This window comes from Podarcis cretensis, assembly GCF_951804945.1.
Source record: "Podarcis cretensis genome assembly, chromosome: 2".
In the NCBI taxonomy this organism is placed as follows: domain Eukaryota; kingdom Metazoa; phylum Chordata; class Lepidosauria; order Squamata; family Lacertidae; genus Podarcis; species Podarcis cretensis.
The window spans coordinates 20,802,677-20,825,711 of NC_137171.1; the positions used below are offsets into that span (position 1 = coordinate 20,802,677).

At 44.4% G+C, this 23,035-nt stretch overlaps 1 protein-coding gene across 1 annotated transcript; it reads left to right on the forward strand.

Annotated features, from left to right (window-relative positions):
- Positions 1–1,750: 1,750 nt before the first annotated feature.
- On the forward strand, positions 1,751–21,359 carry CD63 (CD63 molecule; the record flags this gene model as incomplete). Its single annotated transcript, XM_079965660.1, is given in 10 exon segments — positions 1,751–1,771; positions 1,773–1,820; positions 1,822–1,941; positions 3,290–3,370; positions 14,062–14,250; positions 15,391–15,465; positions 17,579–17,674; positions 19,087–19,221; positions 19,316–19,399; positions 20,642–21,359. Coding segments are annotated over 10 exon segments (915 nt in total). The 3' UTR covers positions 20,708–21,359.
- Positions 21,360–23,035: the final 1,676 nt, after the last annotated feature.

The following is a 23,035-nucleotide window of genomic DNA, read 5'->3' on the forward strand; positions in this document are numbered from 1 at the left end:
AAACTGTTCTTAACCTGAAGCACCACTTTAGCTAATGGGGCCTCCCGCTGCCACCGCACCGCCGGAGCATGATTTCTGTTCTCATCCTGAAGCAAAGTTCTTAACCCAAGGTACTATTTCTGGGTTAGCGGAGTCTGTAACCTGAAGCGTATGTAACCTAAAGCATATGTAACCCGAGGTACCATTGTATATTTGGAATCCATTCTTACAAATACTGTAATAGGTTAAGGTCGGGTGAAATACAGTAACAACCTTGTAAAGTATACATTTTGGGGGGTTTCCCCCTTTATTTTTCCTTTCTACAAGGGTTCCGTTTCTCTTTCTCCTTTTCTTTTCTTTACGTCTCACTATGTTCACTGCGCATATAATGATGTACTTTTTGACCTTTCAGTACAGAAATTTAAATTTGTTGTTTTGTCGCTTGTTTGTCGCCTTGGGCAACTTTGGGAAGCCTCTATCCACCTCTGTTGTTTGTTGTTTAGTCGTTTAGTCGTGTCCGACTCTTCGTGACCCCATGGACCAGAGAACGCCAGGCACTCCTGTCCTCCACTGCCCCCCGCAGCTTGGTCAGACTCATGCTGGTAACCCCGAAAACACTATCCAACCATCTCGTCCTCTGTCGCCCCCTTCTCCTTGTGCCCTCCATCTTTCCAAACATCAGGGTCTTCTCCAGGGAGTCTTCTCTTCTCATGAGGTGGCCAAAGTACTGGAGCCTCAGCTTCACAATCTGTCCTTCCAGTGAGCACTCAGGGCTGATCTCCTTCAGAATGGAGAGGTTTGATCTTCTTGCAGTCCATGGGACTCTCAAGAGTCTCCTCCAGCACCATAATTCAAAAGCATCAATTCTTCGGCGATCAGCCTTCTTTATGGTCCAGCTCTCACTTCCATACATCACTACTGGGAAAACCATAGCTTTAACTATACGGACCTTTGTTGGCAAGGTGATGTCTCTACTTCTCAAGATGCTGTCTAGGCCTGTCATTGCCCTTCTCCCAAGAAGCAGGCGTCTTTTAATTTCGTGGCTGCTGTCACCATCTGCAGTGATCATGGAGCCCAAGAAAGTAAAATCTCTCACTGCCTCCATTTCTTCCCCTTCTATTTGCCAGGAGGTGATGGGACCAGTAGCCATGATCTTCGTTTTTTTGATGTTGAGCTTCAGACCATATTTTGCACTCTCCTCTTTCACCCTCAATAAAAGGATTTAAAATTTTAAAAGATGATGCTGTTAAGGTGCTACACTCAATATGCCAGCAAGTTTGGAAAACTCAGCAGTGGCCAGAAGATTGGAGAAGATCAGTCTACATCCCAATCCCAAAGAAGGGCAGTGCCAAAGAATGCTCCAACTATCGCACAATTGCACTAATTTCTCATGCTAGCAAGGTTATGCTTAAAATTCTACACCTCACCAATCCACAAATAAAACGCACACCTCCTCCTCCGGGGGAAGAAAATCCCACCAAGTCCAGAGTGTACAGAGAAACGACGGCACCCCCCCCATCCCCACCCCACCCCTACCGAGAGAAAAGCAGGGGACTTTTTCGGGGGGGGCTGCTAAGGCGGGCGGGGGTGGCAGCAACAAGTGAAAAGCGCAAGGGAAAGTGCGCGCTCGCGCCCAGCCGGCTGCCTGTGGGGCCCCCGGAGTCCCTCCTTTCCTGTTGACTCCGACTGAGCCGCTTGTGGCTGAGCCCGGCCCCTTCCCCTGCGCCCCCCCCCCACCTCCGCCGCTCACACTTTCCCCCGTTTCCATCACATGACGAGCAGCTGGGAGGAGGAGGGGGGGGGGAAATGAGGCGAGTTCTGGAGAAGTGACGCGAGAGGCGTTGTCCCGCCAGTATAAGACGCCCCGCCGACGCGGCGCTCCGCTCACTGCCGCCAAGTTGGGAAGCGCGCGCTGCTGTTTGTTGGCTTGACGGCCCTTGGGGACGAGGAAGTCGTTGGACGGTAAGGGAAGCAACACCCCCTCCCACCCCCCCACCCCCCATGCAAACGACGAGAAGTTTCTCTTTTACCTGAGGGAGTGGAGCCTTTGCTCTGCGGGCGGGAAGCGCTTTTACGCGGAGAGGGAGAAACTCGCGGACTTGTGAGGGCCCTGAGGTGGCGCCTCAGGGTTACTCAAAAACAGCCTTCTGGGGATCTTTCCAAAAGCTCGACAACTTTGGGCAGAGCTATTTAAAAAAAAAAAATGCAGCTCAACAACTTTGCCCCCAAAGCGAAAAAAAAGCTCAGAAACTTTCCTGTCACTGTTGGGAATATGGCAACCCTCCCCTCCGGGTCTGGAGTTTCCTTCTTCCCCTCGCCACGCCTTGAAGGCTCTTGAAATCTGGCTTTGCCTGGGGAGGAAGGGAAGGTTGGGAGAGAGGAGCGTTGGCCCGCCGTCAGCCTTCGACGAACCCAGAAGCTGTTGCGGAAACTGCGAAGTTTTTTTGCGGCTAAGGGGAAGGGTGGGCTGCTGCACAGCGCCTAAAGAAAGGGACCCTTTCCTCTTCCCCTTCCCCTCGCCATAACGACGAGTATAGAGTTGGCCTTGTGTGTGTACTGCTGTGAAGGTTGCCATGTGACTGGCTGAGGGGGAGAAGAACTCGGGGGGGGGCAGTTGCCCCCACCTAAATCAAGTAAAAAATAAAAATAAAAATGCTTAACTAAAAGTAGAAGGGGAGTTTTTAATGTCTGTTTTATCGTGTTTTTAATACTCTGTTGGGAGCCGCCCAGAGTGGCTGGGGAAACCAAGCCAGATGGGTGGGGTATAAGTAATAAAATTATTATTATTATTATTATGGAAATTGTAGAAAGATTTTTGACGGGTTTTTCTGAGCGCGTGGGGTCAGGAGAAAGTAATTTTAGCTTTCGAATCTACTAGGCAAAGGTTGATGACAAGTGGGTGTCCTGCCTCCCCCCCCCAAAAAAAAATCCTGGCTACCTGCCTCCCTCCCCCCCCCCCCCCGTAAATCCTGGCTACGCCCATGGGGTGGAGGGAACTGGGGCAGAGAAAGAAGGAAGGCCGGGCACAGTCCTGCTTCCTTTTAACAGTCTATTTCTAGGCTGATGCACTTGTGAAGGACTTTCCCTCCCTGGAGGGAGTTGTGTTTACAATGACTGGGATCGTATCCGCTTTCTTCTCCCACGCACCCTGTTCAAGGCTGACTCCTCCAAGCTTCCTGCTTTTCTCTGCCCCCCCCCCCAACTTCCCTTGTGTTTATAATCCCCACCTCCTCCTCTCTGATATGTACCTTCTGTGTCGTTTATGCTGCCTAAGTCTGTTGGTTCTGACTTTCTTTTTTAAACTTTGCAGGGACAGATACGCAAAATGGGGGTCGATGGTGGTATGAAATGTGTTAAATTCCTGGTTTTCTTCTTCAACTTCATTTTCTGGGTAAGTTGATTTGGAGGGCCTTGGTGCTTGAAACTGCAAGGAGTAGGAGTTACTTCTTGCCAACTTAAGAAAAAGAACTCCTCAAAACTGGGGGGAAGGCGGTGTTCGTACAACAAAATTTATGTATCTTGACTGCTGGTATTTTCTATTTGGCAGAGAAGCTGGATAACAGGCTTATAGAGCCTTCACATGACTATTTTAAATTCTGTTCATTTTGTTTTAACTTTTTTTTTTAACAGCTTGACTATACTCCTTGTAGGGGCTACTTGTTGCCAAAAGCCTTGGGCTTCTGTAAGCACTAGCAAACTTTCATTCCAAGTTCTGCCAGACTTGAGAGGTAGTGTGTCTTGAAGAGTCTGACTTGGCTTCCTTGGTCTGTGTTACATTTTTATCGGGCTTTCCTGTAAATGATATAATCTGAGGCATATCTGAATTACATGGCTTAGTCTTCTCAAACCAGTAGCTGCCCTGGCTTCCTCTCAAAGACCCTGGGAGTTTAGCTTTAGAGATGCTGATAATCTTTCTAAAGAAACAGCTGGGAGCTTCACTGAGCTTTAGTCTCCCCCCCCCATCTCACTTAGAATAGAATAGAATAGAATCATAGAATAGAATCGTAGAGTTGGAAGAGACCACAAGGGCCATCGAGTCCAACCCCCTGCCAAGCAGGAAACACCATCAGAGCACTCCTGACATATGGTTGTCAAGCCTCTGCTTAAAGACTTCTCCAGGATGGTTTGGTAGTCTGATAGACAAAACTGATGTTTCTATTGATTGAGAAAATAGTAGTGATCTTTATGTGTTACTCAGGTCTACAGGCACTCATGGTTTCCAGCAAGTAGCTTGCTTCCACACAACTGGAACACCCATTGATTTGGCAAACCTAACTCACATCAGCTGCTTGCAGTACTATGGACTCCCTTTCAGACAACTGTGTTCCATGTGTGTTAAAGAGCAGAGCTAGTATGTGCAAGAAATGAGTGAACAAGGCTAATATAAGTATTGAATGTGAATGTTCAGGATTGCTTAATCCTCCTCCCTGCTTGGGAATAAGAAGTCTGGAAATCACTGTCCAGAATTCTCCTATTTGTCCTTCAAGGGTGCATCCAGCCAGTGGCTCCATGACCCTGGGATGTTTTGCATGCGAGTCGGTGACTGCTTAGTAGCAAATGTAATTAATGCCAATGGGCAGTTCAATAAACAAGTACACTGGTTATCATTGGTTATCTGGCACTTTCTAGGAGGGAAAAAGGTTAATGGGTTCTTGTCATTCATAGAATCATAGTGTTGGAAGGGACCCAAGGGTCATCTAGTCCAACTCCCTGTAAAAAAAGTATATGGAATGCAAGGTATGCAGCATGTGGTGTGTATTAGAAAATAAAGAACAAACTTTCTTTAAGGATCATTTCAGTCCTACTGCCTCTTAAACAGAGATGTCAGCTCCTGGGGGCCGAGCCCTTTGGGGGCTCCTAAATAATTTTTGAGGTAGGGCCCCCCAGTGTCCAAAAAGGGCAGTGTGGCGGCTCCTCTTCCTCCTGCTGCTGCCATGGAAGAGAAGGAGGGTCGAAGCAGCTTCCCACTGGTGTTGGTACCAGCAGGAGCCGCCCACTTGCCGCATTTGGCTCTGCCCCAGCTCCTCCTGAAGTCATGATGTAGATGCCACTCGTGGTATCACACACTCAACATTGCTCCCCCTGCCAATCACCCTCAGAAGCTGGCAGGGTACAAATAATAAATTATTATTATTATTATTATTATTATTATTATTATTATTATTATTTATTATTATTAATTTATTATCTCTGCTCTTAGAGCTGTGTTGGTGAAGGACTTTGCTTGTACCACGCCAGTTGTCATGGTGGTCTAGGACTAGTGGGGACTGACATATCTACATATAGTGAACAGCAGCTTCTGGTGGTGGAACAAAGCAGACAGGGTTCCTTTGCGATGCCTTCTGTACTCTGGAAGGTGAGGTCAGGGTCTTAATGCACTTTTAATGATGCAGGATGAATCACCCACCCACATGAATTTTGTGGAAACGGCCTTCCTGTTGCTCAACAGCACATCTCACTGCTCCTTACAGACACCAGCTATTGCTCAGTCTCTGATGAAATTCCTGTGTTGCATGGAGTCAGGGGTAGTCAGCTTGCTGCCTTCCATATTCCACTTATCATCAGCCCCATATTCCACTTCTCATCAGCCCCAGCCATTATGACCAGTGGTCAGGTCTATTGAATTTATTAACTGCTTCTCACAACAGAATGCCCCAATGCAGTTTAGAAGAATAAGGAGCTGTAGTCCAGCAACATCTGGAGGGAACCACAACTATCCTTGCCATCAATTTAGTATGGGAGCCAGGAGAGAGGATAAACCTAAAAACAGAGGATGGAACACTTCCAGTGGAATTGGAAGAGGCTTGGCTTGGGTGTCAGGAATCATGGACAGAATTTTTAGTGATGCCCTTTGATGGGTTCAGCATACAAGGGAAATATTTTTCTCCTCTTTCTCTTGATTGTTTCTCCCTTGTCATGGAGCAGCCTTTCTCAACCTTGGGTCCCCAGATGTTGTTGGACTGCAACTCCCATCATCCCTAGCTAGCAGGACCAGTTGTTAGGAATGATGGGAGTTGTAGTTCAACAACATCTGGGGAACCAAGGTTGAGAGAGGCTGAATGGATGAGTGGGGTGAAAAGAGTGAGAAGAGATTGGAGGAGATGATTTGCAGCAGGAGTGGGAATCTGGTTCGCAGATGATACAACGGTGGTTGGTTTAATTATGGCTGGAGAGGGGGAGACCGCCTAAAGGAAGGAAGTTGAGAAGTTGGGGGAGTGGTGCAGGAAAAACAACTTACTGCTTAACTTAAAGAAAACAAAAGAGATCATTGTGGATTTTAGAAAATGTAAATTGAATATTCAGCCACTTATTATTGAGGGGAAGTGCGTGGAACAGGTCTCAGTGTTTCGTTTTCTGGGAATGGAGTTGAGAGACGACCTAACCTGGGGAGAGAACAGCAAAGACCTGGTGAAGAGAGCACAGCAGAGGTTATATTTTCTGAGAATCCTCCGGAAAAACAATCTCTCAAAGGACCTGTTGATGGCATTCTACCATTGCACTGTGGAGAGCGTACTAACTTATGGTCTGTGCGTGTGGTTTGGGAGCTGCACGGCCAGGGAAAAAACAATGCTATCCAGGGTTGTAAAGACTGCAGAGAGAATTATTGGGTGCACTCTTCCCACCTTAGATCAAATCTATGCTGCCAGGTGCCATAAGAAAGCGGCAGAGATATCGCAGGATAGTGCGCACCCCGGAAATGATCTCTTTCAGCTTCTGCCTTCTGGAAGAAGGTTATAGGGTTATAAAGGCCAGGACTAGCCACCTGAAAAACAGTTTCTACGCTAATGCAATTCTGGTTCTAAACGCAGCATAAGGGGTCTCTGTAGTATAGTGTATTTTAAAATGGGGTCTTAGAGTTTTTAGGGGTTTTTGAATGTTTTATGTAGTTTTTATGTAGTTTTATGTAGTTTCGTGGTAGTTTTATGTAGTTTTTATGTAGTTTTTCAATTTCATTGTTCCGCAAAGGACAATGACAATTAAGATATCGTATCGTATCGTATCTGTGGTTCCTTCAGGTTGCTGGGCTATGGGAAGAATTCAGCATCTCACTTAGATTATTGTTCCATCAAGGTAAGTATTTTGGCTTGCTTGATGGAACACACACACACACACACACACACACACACACACAGAGCCCTCTCCTCTCTCTGTGAACTGTTCCAGGGGCTTTCCCAAACCGCCCACCCTGAGCCAATTTTGGGAGCTGCATAAGGAGAGAAGGAGAAGCCCCACAGGGCTTCCATCAATGAGATTCGTTGGTTGAATCCTGCCTTCTGACTCCCATTCTGCTTGACATTGGCCATGGCAGATGAGGCTGACGAGAGTTGGATCACACCTGGAGGACCACTGGCTTTCCATCCCTGGTTTAGAATCATGATAAGCAGTTATTTCTGGCGGGTGGCCACTTTTAAGAATTATTTGCTTGGGGTGGCAAGGCAAGAACAATTTCAGTTTCAATCTCTTAGTTCTTTAGCTATGATGGAAACTGAAGCCTAAGATTTCTGGCATCTTGACCTGATCTCTAGTGGGGTCTGTCTGTCTGTCTCTGTGTGTCACATGATATCATATCACATGAATATAGCTAAACTGAAGGATGCATTCACCCAGCTATATTTGCCTACTTAACTTGCCTACGTCGATTGACAAAGAAAATGTCCCACAAAATAGTCAAGTCTTATTGCATAGGATCCTCACCTCTTTCTCTTTTGCTTCTGGGCAGCAACTGGGCATGGGGGTGGGCACAACTGCCACCCACTGAAGGGATTGAATTGACTCAAAGGGCTCCCGTTGTTACTCCCTCTCAACCTGGGATCTTTTGGGATTATTCAGTAAACAAGAATGTTTTACACCTGTCTTGTTACACAGGGGTCAAAGCGTTCCTTGCCAGGTGCATCCTGTTGCTGCTATCAGGCTAATCACATTAATATCTGTAGTCAAAACAGCGAACCTGATGGGGTGTTATTATGCTGGGAAGAGAAGAACCAACTTTTTAAAAGTCACATCGCTTTAGTGTTGGAAAAAGATTGACTAGCTATGCTCACATTTTTACCTTTCTTTGTGTCACACTGACCAGGTTCACACATGCTAAGGTGAACCATGACTTGGCATGAACATGCAAGTCTGTGGGCTCTGGGAGGTTATGCTGCAGGTACGTTGCTCCGCTGTCTTTTTGCTGCTGTGTCACAATGAGCTTAAACCATGGTTTGGCTTAGCATCTTGCCTGGGCTTGTGGTTTAGCTCACCTCAGAAACCATGAGCTGTAACCTATTGTTACAAATCGTGGTTAGTCTGGAGAGCGCTTAAGTCATGAACCTGAGTTCAGACAACACATTCATTCGAACCACAGCTTAGCTTAGTGTGGTACAGCAGCAAGATTTTGACTTGGGCAGAAGTGAAGCAGCTACAGTCTACTCTGTAGGTGCCCATGCATCTGAGTTCAGCTGTGGTTTGGCTAAGTGTGACGTGCAAACCAAGCCAGTGTTTGTTTTTGCCAGTCATAAAGATGGGCGAGTTAGCAACATGTTTGATTTCCCTGTTAAAGTGATCAGAATGGTAAATACATCCTCTGAGGAGGAGTGGTGGTTACATGTAACTCTGCTGAAGATAAAGGATCTAGAATCCAAGCTCCATCCTGGACCCTAGAATCTGAAATGATTTGTTCCTAGTATACACACCAAAACTTGAATTTCAAAAACCCCACTAATTCTAAGTTCTAAATGTGTGTTTCCATTAGTCTCAGGCAGTATATCTTGTGGCTTATCTTTTCCACCAAGTTTTTCGGAATCTGAATCCCATGCTTTGAGAACTATAAAGTATACATACGAACTCCAAACTCGTACTATATTTTAGGTCTTTCAAAATGTTATGTGATTAGTATTCATTAGGATCCCACTATTCAACTAGAGCTGAAAGAACTGAGCTTTTCTCAAGTTTTCTGTTTTGCATGTAGAAACCATATGAAAATATAGGATGTTGCCTGTTTAAACGTACCAAATAAAAAAGTGTGTCAGCTTGCTATTGTTAGGATGCCACTTGGTGCGATCAGTGTTATGATACAAGCCAGGAAGTGGCAGAAACTGTGGCTTCGCCCTACTTGGGTAATGGAACAGCAGTGTGAAGCATTTCCTGGGTTCAGAGGGGGGACCTTTTGTATGTGCTCTTTTTATAGGCACCTCTTTCATATTTGGTCTAGCTGCTGCTGTGCCTTAAGTACTAAAGCAGTCAAGATTGTTTTATACATGTCTCCTCTCTTCAATGGCAGAAGTGTACCTATGATAGCCAGCTCAGCTAGAGTCCTGGGGAACCTTAAGGATTAACCACCTCATTGTGTCATGATGTTTTGTTCGGTGGAGCCTTATTTGCCACACCCAGAAGTCTTATCCTCAGGCTATTTATTTTGTTAAGCAATTGCATTTCTATCCCTTCAAGAAGCTCAGGCAGTGTCCGTGGTTCTCCTTTCATTTTACCCTGTTAGTCATTCATTCATCACATACTTTTAAATGCATTTCAACGTGGCTTTCCAAATTGCAAAATGTCTGGGTTTTTTTTTATTACAGTATATTTGTTGCACTAGGGCGACAGAGCACTTTAATGTGCCAACATGCACTTCAATCCCTCTCACAAAGCAGTGAAAGCCTGAAGGGACCCTATATATTTAAGTTTATTCATCTCGCCTTACCAATTCTTCACCAATGAAAAGTGGGCCACCCACACCCACCTTGATTGGGTCTCATTTACACCTGTCTCTGTACACCTGATCTCTGAATTGCTGGACTTTGTGCCCTAATTTTTGTAAACATTTCTTCTTCTGTATGTGAGTGAGAGAGAGATGAATATACCTCACCAGTTCAGGACAACTCTTCATGCATCCGGCATAGTAGGCTGCAAACCACAAAAGCTTATTTAAAGATGCCACAAGACCTTGCTTTCTTCCTATTACCAATGTGAGAAATGGAGGGAACTGACTTGGCACTGCTTGTGAAAACACCCCCATGTTATAAAAACTATTATGCTTGGAGTTACCATATGGTTCAGGAAGGATGAGGTGGGGAAATGTGTGTTTGGACTAGGACTACTTGCAGAAATTGGCTTAGACTGGGGTTTTTTGTTGCTGGTGTTGTTGGCCTACGGTGCACTTAGCTGCCTTTCGCGTTTCCACTTCCTGTGCCTTGGGAAAGCATGCTTTCCCCATAAAACATTAACCCGAGTCGGCATACGATCATTGGAGTTGATGGGATGGTTTGCTTTGGTCTAATGTAAACAGCAGCCAGATGTCCCTTGGATCTGCTGGAAGAGACTTATGAAGGAACAAAGATATTAGCCTGGAGGGTGTGTCTTGGGGGCAGAAAGCCAGTAATTCCTGCTTTCTGTGGTGACTGCTGCTCCAGAAAAGGTTTCCAGCATAAAATGTCCTATTGTTGAGTCCAGGCGGCATCTTCCTTCTGTAACATGAACAGGAAACGGTGTGACAGAAGAGATAGCAACTAATGAGACTGCTTAGTCTTAGCGTAACCCTTCCTGATTTTGTGAACAATTGCTGTACTGCCTGCACTGTGGCCTGTTTGCCATAGCACTTTGAGTGGGATTTGGCACAGGAATCGCGTGGAGGTTATACAGAACAGCCCAGCTGCAGAGAGCAAGTGAAGTCGCAGGAGGGATTTCTGGAGACACCCTAAAGCTTATTCTCACACACGGAGGGGGGGGGGGAAAGGAAACTCACTGAAAGCTTTTGAACCATGTGCACCCCTCACGCTTGTTGCAATGAGGCATATAATAAAAACCATTTTCTTTTGACACTGGCAGTTTGTCTTCAGGAAGGAAAGGGGGAAATTGCATGTGTGGCTGAACCACTCCTGCAAGACAAATGGGCATCGCCCTGTTTTTAGTGCCTCCCAACAGTTTCTGCGTTCTTTAGTGCTCTTTTGTGAACACCCCTCCATCCATCCACATACATACCCACCTCAGATCAGAGTTAGCCCATCTTTGCCCTCATATTGAGCCAGTGGGAATATCCACAACTTGCCCCCAGAGTTTTTCCCCTGGCGAGTGATGGTGGTCATGGATCTCTGCTGATCTGCCTGCAAGTTCAAAGCTTGCTGTGGGTAATCTGGAAACTGGGCTTGGGCCTCTTTGCCTTAGGTGGATCCACCCTGCTGTGATAGGGCAAGGTAAATATCAGCTCCAGGAAACACAGAAACTATTTGGGAACTGGGTGGGAATTTGACCCTACAGCTGTGCTGACTCAGTCCTGAGCTGGGTGCCTTCATCTGATCTTGCTTATAATGGTCTCTGTTTACTCTGACTCTCTTGGTACCTCTCCCCCCCCCCCTCTCTCTCTCTCTCTCTCGTATGTGACCTGCTGCCAAGTCTACAGTAACTTGTGGGTGGCAATTTGATGCTACTGCACATGGTATCACTGCCAAAGTATTAACACACCCTGCCATTTTTAAACTGATATATTTCGTTGAATTTTCATAAAGTTTCACATAAACATTCCAATACATAATAGGTTTTTCTTTTGTTTTGTTGACTTCCCACCCCATTTTCCATGGTGTTATTTTATTTATTTATTTATTTTATTTTATTTGCTGCACACCCTGTCTTCTCTCTCTTATATCATAACAATAATACAATAATCTCCAATTCCTTCTTTTGCTCATAGTTCACATCCTGCTCACGAATTTAACATGCTAGAATAGTTCTTTACATAGTCCAAAAAAGGCTTCTGTTCTTCCATAAATCAATTCCCCATAGTTCATCACTTATCCGTTCTTATTTGGTGGGAAATTCTCCCATCTTTCCATTTTTATGCATAAAGAATCCTAGCTTCTGTCATTACATACATAAACAACTTAATCGTTTTTTATTGAACTTCTCTCCCTATAATCCCTACCCTGTCTTTTTTAAAACAAACAAACAAACAAACAAACAAACAGCAGCTTTGGTTTGTTCTGGACTGTTAATTATGGTGACCCTATTATCATAACTGCACTCTGCTAGTATATATTTCAAGTAAAAGAGCAAGCAAGCAGGGCATGTTTAAAAAGCATGTGACCAGGCCCAAACTGCATCCAGTTGCAACATACCAATGTGTTCCTTCCCTTCTCATTCCTCCATATTCACAGACCCTGAGAGTAAATGTTACTTAATGAGTTATCTTTTTTGAAAGAAAGAAAGAAATGGCTTGGTCATGAAAGCCACAAGGACAGGATATCGCAGAATAAGCGTACACAGCATCTGGGGTGGAGAAGCCTTTTATAATCAGCCTGTTTGGATTAGGGGAAGGCAGACTGTCAGCCTTGTTGTGGAAATGGAGGTGTTTTTAAGAACACAAATGTGTCGCTTTTACCTGTGAATGTTGGGAAGGTATGCCTTCAATAGTATTAAAACTCTAAGACAGGCTTCCTCAACCTCGGCCCTCCAGCTGTTTTGGTACTACAGTTCCCATCATCCCTAACCACTGGTCCTGCTAGCTAGGGATCATGGGAGTTGTAGGCCAAAAACATCTGGAGGGCCGAGGTTGAGGAAGCCTGCTCTAGGAGCTGAATTCATCCCCATTTCAGACCCCTATTCAGTATTAAGGGCCTCCACGCTTAGAACCATGTGAGGCAGGGATAGGAAACTTGTAATGCCCTCCAGATGTTATACACCTGTGATCACTGGCCATGCTGGCTGGGACTGATGGGTATTGGAGTCCAACAACATCTGGAGGGCTGCAGGTTCCCCATCTCTGATGTAAGGGGAGAGCAGTGCAGAGGCATATTTGCTATCCCCATCCCCTTCTGTCATAGTCCCAGGAGCCTGGACCTGCAACCCCACCCCACCCCACCCCCATGCCTTTGAGCCCCATTTATGTGCTGGGGGAGACCCGCTCTTACTTGGCTCCCTGCTGAGTTTAGAACTTCAGGCACACAGCCTTCTAAACTGTGTGGGGAGCAGAGAACGGCAAGCTCCCTGCTGCAGACTTTCACCCTCTGAATACATGGTAGATGGTGGGACAAGACAATGAGGATGCAATATGAGTCCTTTAACACCTAATAGCACTTTCCACCCCTTCTAATTCAGATGCCTTAATGCTGGCAGAAACACTTGGTGGAACCTGCATTTAAACATGGATACAGTAGGGTTCAAAATTAGCAGGGCACCAGGCGAATCCATTTGCGGACGCCTAAAAAAAGTGGCTGCCATTTTTTGCGCCTGGCTGACACTCAAGGATTACTGAAATGTATGTGCTTTGAAGCCTCAAAGTGTATGTTAAGGATAGGCAATATGTTAAGGAGTTTAACAACAAACAGTAGAGTGTTTTGAATACTGAAGTATGGTATTAATTTTTTTGCAGACACCAAATTAAACAGTATTAACAGTTTTAACAATGTATGTTAAAAATGTCATATTAACAATGTGTCACTTATATGAATTGCGTATTGGTTCAGGGTTATCAAAATAAAGTGTTGCCGACCCCCCTCCCCAAAATGGTGACTAGACATTCTGTTTTGGCGCTCACAACCCAGATCCCAGGAGCCATTTGGCTCCTAGCTTTTTTATCCCGGTTTCTAACACTGCATGGATCGTGTATTTGAGCCCAGCTTCAATTGTTAACAGACTGTTACCCCCTTGTTGCTTATTACGAAGCTTTGCTGAAGTATTGTCTTGACATCTTCCTTTTTATTTGAAACCACGATGCACACCTTAAGGTCAAATCAATGGTGTTTTCACACTGCAGAGCAGCTGGCAGTGCAAGTTTTACTTCAAAATGAAAAGCAAATGTTAACTCTGTTCTAGTTTCTTGTAGTAAACAATACCTGTAAAGTTTTTTGTACTTTGATTTCATTATATGTGTTGGAAGCCGCCCAGAGTTGCTGGGGCAACCCAGCCAGATGGGCAGGTTATAAATAATATGTAAATAAAATAAACAGAATAAATAATAAAGTTCTTATTAGCTATTATTCCTCCCCCCCCTTTTTTTGGGGGGGGTAATTATGAATCTTGATGCAATATTCTGCCCGACTCCAGTGGTGCAGTTCTTCTGTTGGTTATGCATCGACAATTCCACCACTAATGGTTGGTTTCTCTTCCACACAGCTCTGCGGCATTGCTCTGATCGCCTTGGGCATTTATGTACAGATTGAACTCAAACACACCCTGGTGATGACCAGCGCCTCTGCTTCAGGCCCTCCCATTGTCATCCTGGCTGTTGGAGTTATAGTCTTCTTCATCTCTTTCTTTGGCTGCTGCGGAGCGTTAAAGGAGAACTACTGCATGGTCACCACGGTGAGGAGAATGAAGGGGAGCTAGGCATTGGAATCGCAGGGTGGAAAGCTGAACTCTTAGATCTGACTGGCTGGAGGGTGCTAATATAGCTTAGTAGTCGGGACTGCAGCCTCTAAAGTTCCCTCTTATCCAGGCACCTGAGCCTTTGGCACCCCACCCTTTCTAGAGCTTGAGAAATGGAAGGCAGTAAGGATAGCGAATAAACCAGGTATAGGCAACCTTTGGCCCTCTAGATATTTTGGACTACAATTCCCATCATCCCTGAGGACTGGTCTTGTTAGCTAGGGATCATGGGAGTTGTAGGCCAAGACATCTGGAGGGCCGAAGGTTGCCTATGCCTGGAATAAGACGTGCTTGCCAAGTACATAAGTTACGCTTCATCTTACTGCTGATCTAAGACCTGTGTTGTTAACCTTGCAGGTCTCAAAACCATCTTGCCCAGGGGTAGTCAATATGTTGCTCTCCAGATGTTGTGCTATGGCTGCCATCCACGTGATAACGGTTTCATAATTTTTGACCTGGCAATATATCACGAAACATGGGGTGTGTGCACACCATGCAAAAATCACAAAGCAGAAAAAACAATGAAGCCAGCCAATGCCTCTACAGACTTCATCCTTATTTAAGACATTGTGATACTTCAATATATTGCAGTGTTTAGCTGGTGATCTATCACAATGTTGACAGCCAGCTGTCGCTCAGACCTAGCCTCAGTAAGCATGGCCAATGGGTGATCAGGGACATTGGGAGTTGGGGGGCACCACGTTGGCAACTACTGTTCTAGCCTGTTGTCATTATTTCCCATTTTGCATATTGGGAGTCAGGATGGGGCAAATCACTGGCTTCACAGAACAGATTTGATAGGCTTTGAATAAGAATGGGTTCTGTCTCCTCTGGCTGGCTAGGCCACTGCAGACATCATAGCGGGAGAGTTATTTAGGCAAAGCTCTCCTTTTCAGAGGTAGGGCTGCTTCTTAAGTGGACACAGTCTTTGCTGTCAGAAGGTGGTGAGATTCATATGAATAAGGGTGAAGGCAGACTATTTTCTCTTATTGCTAAGCCCAAAATGAAGGGTGGCAGTGAGGCTGGGATCAACAAGCACTTCATAGATATTATTAACAACTGCATTTCCTTCAATAGTTTGCTGTGCTGCTGACACTGATCTTCCTGGTGGAGATTGCAGCTGCCATTGCTGGCTACATCTACAAAGATGAGGTAAGAGATGCCTCTGGGTTCCGTGGTTTTGGGTAAAGGGTGGTTCTGCTGTTCTCTCCAGATGTTTGCTACAACCCCCTGGAGCAGTGGTAGTCAGCATGGGGGTCTCCAGAGGTTTTTTCTTCCATATTTTTTATTGATTTCAGAGGTTTTACAAATTTACTTAAATTTCAATATGTTTTACTTTAAATTTTGACTTTTTAAATTTTTTATTCAATTTTCTGTTTTACAATTTAGAATATTCATTTAGACAACCTTAAAATATCAGTGACGTTCCTTCTCTTTCCATAGTTCATTTTGCTTAGCATAAACCCCTGCCTGTTTTATATAAACTAAACCATTCAGTTTTTCATTATTACTTCCATCAAAACTTATTTACACTGTTGAATTTATTTTAACGTGGCCAGCGTTTTCAAGTGTACACAATTTCCCCCATATATTCAAAAAACATTTTCCAGTCTTCTTTAAATGTATTTTCTTCTTGTTCTCTTATTCTATATGTTAGATCTGCAAGCTGCGCATCTACCATCAGTTTAAGTTGCCATTCTTCTTTGGTTGGGACCTCGCTCGTTTTCCATTTTTGGGCTAACAAAACACAGGCCGCTGTAGTGGCATACATAAATAACCTTTTTTTAAAAAATAAAATTTTTGACTTCCCAGCCTTACCTCCATGATGTTTTTATTCCCACCCTTTATCTACTGCTTTATATAACATATTTGTATTTGATACAAATATCCTCTATTTCACTTGTCATTGTTTTCTTTCCGCTGCTCGTAATTCAAACCTGCCCACTTTTTTAAAAACTAGAATAGCTTGTTAAAAGAAAGTTTATTTAGTCACATGCAGACACTTGTTATCAATATTCAGTCATCATAGTTCAAGCGTCAGACAATGAAACAAATCACTTCTTCCAAACATGGCACAAGAAGTTGACCCCATCAAAGCAGACCACAAAATTTCAGCGTTTGTTTTGATGATGTTCTTCCATACATGTTGAGCTTCTTCAGGTATCAGTCTTATTGAATGAAATAATAGAAGCATTATTATTGTACGTGTGTGTTTTCTTAATGTCTGTTAAATGTCAGATTTGATGCAAAGGCTTCCTCTTGCTTCCATTTGCTCCTGGCAGGCTTACGCCAGGTCTAGCTTCTTCTGCGTGGCTGCCAGCTGGTCCAGCAGCCACTTCTTCTGCCAGTCGAGGTAGCGCCTCCGTGCCCTGTTTGCCTGCCAGCCCACCAGCAGCCCTGAAGCGAAGGCCAGCAGCACCGCCACCTTCACAGAGCGCTCTGAGCGCAGCTCTGAGCTCAGCGCCATGTTTCCCCCCCGCCGCCCATGTTTTAATTTGACTGTAGCAGTTCTTCAGAGGGTCTCCACTCTTCCACAAACAGTTTGTCACTTTGATCTGCTATTTCACAATTTCCACATAGTTCATTAAACTTTTGAAGTCATTCCTCTTTGGTTAGTACCTTTCCTCCTTTCCATTTCTGCGTGTACAGGATTCTGGCTGCTGCTGCTGTTGAACCATCCTTTTGGGGACCTCCATCCCTATTATCCCTCGGGGCTTTTGGGAATAACCAACTTGAATTATTTTCTTCAATTCATTATGTATCATTTCCCAAAAGCCTTTAGCGTTTTATACATGTCCACCACATATGAAAAAATGACCCTTTAGTATGTTTGCATTCCCAACATTTATTTGACACATTCTTACACATCTTAGCCAGTTTGTTTGGTCACCAGGTGATTTTTAGCTATAACATCCCTCGCTTCTGTCTTTGGCCCTCCTGGATGAGGTTGATGAGAGTTGGGAGTCCCAGCAACAACTAGAGGTTGTATGTTGGCCACACCTGCCCTAGAGAGAGATAGGCAGAGGGAATATCTAAAGAGAAACTCTTTTTTTTTTTAATCACTGGATTGACCCTGAGATTGAAGACCATCACTAGAGAATTCATCCAGAAGTTTCTCATGTTCTCACAAGGGGAGGAACTTCCGCAGACATTCTTAATTTACCTATGATTTTGGTCTTGGCTAAATCTTAAGGAGGCTTAGTCACCCTCATCAGATGTCCTTTTTAATTCTTCCCTTTCCTTTTCTGCTTGCTTCCTCTTCCAGATCAAAACAGTGATTGACAAAGAAATCAGGGCAGAAATAGCAGTCTACAAAAATAATGAAGAAGTTAAGAATTTGTTGGATGACATGCAGAAGAAGGTGAGTGTAACATAGAAGGCCTGCTTCCTAGATCTAATCGTTGGGGAGGCAATGCTGACAGGGGATCGTCCTTGTTTTCTGATGGCATCTTCTGCTAAGAGCAGGGAACAAAACCTCACCCATAATTTGAAGGGTAACTTTGAACATTATCAAGGGCCAAGGTGTACCCAGTGGGATTCTTCACTTCTTGGCAGATCCCCATGTCATATCACAGACTCCTTCTGAAAGTGCCCTCAGTATTATAATAGTTTTGCCAAGTAAAGCAATAACAGCTTTGTAACACTGCAAAATAACAATAACAATGAAAAAGGAGTTAGATTAAATCACTATAAATTGGTGATTCAGAGGTTTAATTTGAAATCAAGTTGGATTTGGTATCTCTGGTAACTTCTCTGTTAATGTTGGCTGTATGATCCGTATTGTTTTATTGGTACTGTTGCTGCAGATTTGTTATGGCCTTTGGCTAAAACAATAAACTTACATTGATTGGTATATGTAAATGGACAATTGCCAACAAAGACCAATAGAAGTCACCTTTGAATTTAAAAAAAGGAACTTCCCGAAAATGAGGGGTATAGTACAAAGATGGTGAAAGGGAACCTGGTGGAGATAGTTGTTCTTCAACAGTATGCTATTTTCATGCTTGACAGTCTACATAATTGATATAGAGTATGGGCGCAAAGCAGAATGGACGACCAGAAGAAATTAGACTCTATCAAGATGAATGACGGTGCAGCCCCTGTACCGATTTTTGACGAAATTGAAGCTGCCATCGGTGCAGATGAGATGGCGAAATAACAAAGAAATGTTTTAGAAAAGGGCAACCAAAATTATCAAGGCAGTGGCGCAATTCGCCTACGGTGAATGGTTATGACATGTGGTGGTTTTCAGTTTTGAGAAAAGGCAACTGAGGAGGGGGCATGTGTACGTTGATGCCTGGTGTGGAGAAAAAGAATGGAGAAGCTTTTCTGTCTCATAACATTAGAACTCAAGACATCAAATGGAGCTGATCATTGGAATATTCAGGGTGGACAAAAAATACATACTCTGCATGCCTCTGAATATCAGTTTTTGGGAATCGCAAGTGGGAAGAGACTGCTTGCCTGCTTCCTATGGGTATCTGATTGGCCACAGTGATAGTAGTAGGCTTTGGCTTGATCCAGGAAGGCTCTTACTATGTTATTAAAGGCTGTTGGACTTGAACCTGGATTCAGTGATTCAACGGGTAATTTTGTGCAGATCACTACAGTTGCCCTCTGTTCCCTATTTGCAAAATGGGAGTGATGGATGGATTACCATGCAGAATACTTGGGTATGTTAAGGAAATGTTCTCTGTTCTGGGAGTTAACAATCCCTGTTGGCCTGGAAGATACTGATCTCTCTCCCCCACCCTCATCTCTCTCCAATTGTAGTATAGCTGTTGTGGAGCCTCCAATTACACGGATTGGTTTAACGGAACTACGCCCTCAAATATACCTTCATCCTGCTGCAAACACAATGACACCGATTGCAAACAGAATCCAACCGTAGAAAAAATCAACCAGGAGGTATGGATGGATGAGTGCTGGGAAAGGAGAGCTTTGTTCCTAGCATGAGGGTTCTGGCGGAAGCTATAAAACCTTGTTTCCTCTCTCCCTGCAGGGCTGTGTAACAAAAATAGAAGCCTGGTTGAGAAAACACATCATCATTGTGGCTGGAGTGGCATTGGGCATTGCCTTCTTTGAGGTACCAAGAATTATAATAGATTATGGGGAACTGTAGGTGGGTGGCTGGGTGCACATGCACGCACATCTGCACCATGATGATGTTACACTGGGGCAAACTACAGTTCTGTCTGTATTCAGTGCTTTTCTTTTTTAAAAAAGAAGTTTTGACATTAACATCTGAATCTTTCAACCCGGATAAGTGATCTGGGTTAAATATTTCCATCATCCTGGATTTTAGTATCTTTAATTAGCAGCAATGGAATCTGCAGGACTCTGAAACCCAACTTTTGGCTTCTGGGCAAGCCTGCTTTTGGGACTTCACCCAAGCGTTGCCCACCAATTTCTCCAGAGTTTTGTTCACAATCTTAAAATGTTTAGAAACTGCTCCCCCTGTCATCCAAACAAAAGGAGAAGATACTTGAACTTGGCACCATAGGTCCATGTAGAACTTATGATTCAGTAATCCAATGTGCATCTGATGTACACAGAGTGTTGCGTTGTATCCTGTGTCCCATCTGTACTGCTGACTAGCAGACTAGTGTGTAGTGTTAAGCTGCGAAGTAATGCTATTGGTGTTCTGCAGAGCTCTTCCATGCCACTTCGCTCCAGCTCAGAATATTCCCCCAGCTTGTCAAGTCTATACTGTGGGCGGTAGAAATGTGTTGGCCCACGTTTGATTCACTAATGCAAATTGCAAGCACCGGAGAGATACCGGTACTGCTTGGTGTCATTACAACCATGGTGGATTGTGCCCTTCATTTGGCAGTCTAGTGCAGAGCTCGGGGCATGGGGATTGTTACGGGGAAATGGGCTACCTGAGTAAACAGAAGTAGCTTGTGAGCTATATAACTGGTTCCTGTGGCATGTGCATACCGAAGGAGGCCATTGCAGGCTTGAGCTGTTTGGACTGTAGAGGGATTGCCTTGCTGCCAGTTCCCCTTGCCCCCAAAGTTATGACTGCCTAAACAGTCACCTGAAGTGGAGACCTAAAGGACTGTAGCTCAGTAGGGGAGTATCTGCTTTGCATGCAGAAAGTAAGCAAATAACGGCTCTGCATGTAAAAGTTAAGCAAATTTGGTGGTGCATTTCAAAGAGCTGAGCAGGAGAAATTTCCTGCACACACACACACACCCTACGAAAGGATGGGAGAAGTGGTTGCATGGCCTCTATTCCTTGTAGGGCCACTGTGTAGTGAAACATTCACTTACTTGCAAATTACACCTCACAGCTGATACAATTTTCTTGTAACTTCTTTCCTCAGCTCCTGGGCATCATTTTTGCTTGTTGTCTCATGAAAGGAATCCGCAGTGGCTACGAGGTTATGTAGCCGCATCTCATCTTATCACATCTGGTTACTGCAGCAGCAATCACAGAACCCCTGGGATATTTCTGTCTCCTTTTCTGGGGGTGCAACTGACCATTATATATGCCTGTAGAACAGGCGTTGGGTGAATGTCTCCTCTTCTGTTCCCTTTCTTGAACACATATGCCGCCCTCCCAAGGATTCACACGTTGCCTTATCTCTCCCCACCCTCCAATCCCCTAATGGGATGTTTCCCTCAAAGTTCCCATCTTCTGTGCCTCATTCAATACTCCATTCCTACTTCAAAAGTTGCATTAGCTTTCATGCTATACTTCACGATCTAGTGGGCATCTTGTGATACTCGACTGTTATTGTATTCCTGCAAATTTTCTTAGTCCCTTTCATAGGCCTGAGCAAGGACCTCTGAACTTTTGCTTCTCCCAGATTCAATCTTCAAGACTTCTGGACCCTGCAGCATTTCCCCCCGACACCTCACCTAATAAGTAGACTGCTATATACTTTAGGATGCTCCCTTTTCCCCCCTTGGAAAGACTGTCTGTTTAATCAAGTGAGCATAGTTGTTTTGGAAACCACAACGGGATGGAAAATTGTGGGGACTTTGTTTTTTTAGCCAGTAATTCATTATTTGGAAAATAAAGACATTGTTTCTCCCATGTGTTCTGGCTTATTTATGTGCTATCTCCATCCTGATTTTGCATTTGTCTGCATTGTGGATAGATGGCAAGCTTCAAAAAGAAATTTCCTTGCATTTGTAATTACGTATTTAAATCTTCCTGATGCCTCTTTGATTTCTCTGGAAGCCAAATCACTCTATAACCTTAGACTTCTATCATACCCTTACCTGCTCCTGGTTTTTAACTGGCCTTTGGTTCTTGGCAGTGGATCATTTTTGTTCTGTCCAGAACCTTTTTAGGGTGTGGCAGGGATTTTTCTAATTCGCACTGCAGCTGCAGTTTCCTTACCCTTGTATTATCTCAACTGTGTCAATATATTGCCATACTGACCTTTAACGTAGCCTACAAAAGCAGACAGAACTTGGGCTGAGTTCTGTCTGCTGTGATGAATAAGTAATTTGCAGCCTGCTACGAGGAACTTCTGTGTAGCTGAAATCTCCCTGGGTTGAGGTCATAGGAAAAGGAACTATGGCTGTTCTGGAGAACACATGAGCTCTTCTTCTTTGCAAAAAAAATAATAACCCCGTAGCCACCAGCTATTTCAGTATTCTCATGTGATGAATAACCATGCCTTCTTACGCAAAGCACAGTTATGTGTTTATGGTAGGATTATTTATGCTTTTTATGTCTTTGGGTATCCTGTCTCCAAAATTACGAATGAGTGCATGCGTGCTTCAGTAATGATGTCCATCTAAAAACCTACGCTTTGGGGCTAACTGTGCCATTGATTGAGGCCCCAAATAAGACAAAAGAAAGAGTACAGTACAGGTCTTGTTGCTTTCCCCTCATTCTGTGCTTCACTGGTCCTGCTTGCTCAGCTCCTTGCAGCTGGGATGTCTTTGCACATTTGGGGGAAAGACCCATACTCTACTGCTGCAGTGGAGAGATGAAGGGTTTCAGCTTGTTTGGTCTTGTGGTGTTCTGTGTCGCTGGCTTTTGCCGCAATAAAACTAACTTGCTTGCTTGGCTGAAAATTCCGACTCCCTAATTCTGCATATGTCAATAGCAAGCTTGCATTACCCAGTGGTGATACGCTCTGCCTCTGCACAGGACCAGCCCCTCTCAGTTGCTCATATTCAACTGGGGTACAGTCGTCTTTTTCTGCATGTTAGCTAACTAAATTTATCTATCCCCTTTCCAAGTAGATCCTGGCCATCTTAAGATGAGGTGGGGGAGCCTTTTCTATATCAAAGGCTGCATTTCTTGTGGGTGATTTCAACTACCCGCATGCATTTAAACAACCCTTGGGCCCCCCAGATTGCCACCCGGTGTGTCTCACATGCCTGAAACAGCTAACTTTCAAGCTATATAGTCTGGGTTAATCCCTGAGGTCGTTTGGAAGTTTGAGGGGAGGGTGGGGGTTGGAAGAGAAAGAGTTTGAGCTTCCCTGAATCAGCTTCCGTACTCTGCAACTATTGCCCTGTAATGTGTTGACTCGTGAAAGTGCCATGAATTTCGCGGACTGATGTAAAAGCCCACCACCCTCAGCAACTGCCCTGTATAGCGTGCTCTTGATCCTCAACCTTCGAGGATTCAATGCCAAACTGTCAGGAGCATCTCTTGCAAAATGTTGCTTTAGAAACCTTTAAAAAACCACTTCCCTAGACAGTTCAGCTGCTGCAATATCCTCTGCTTCTAATTTTGCACTGGTTGACCA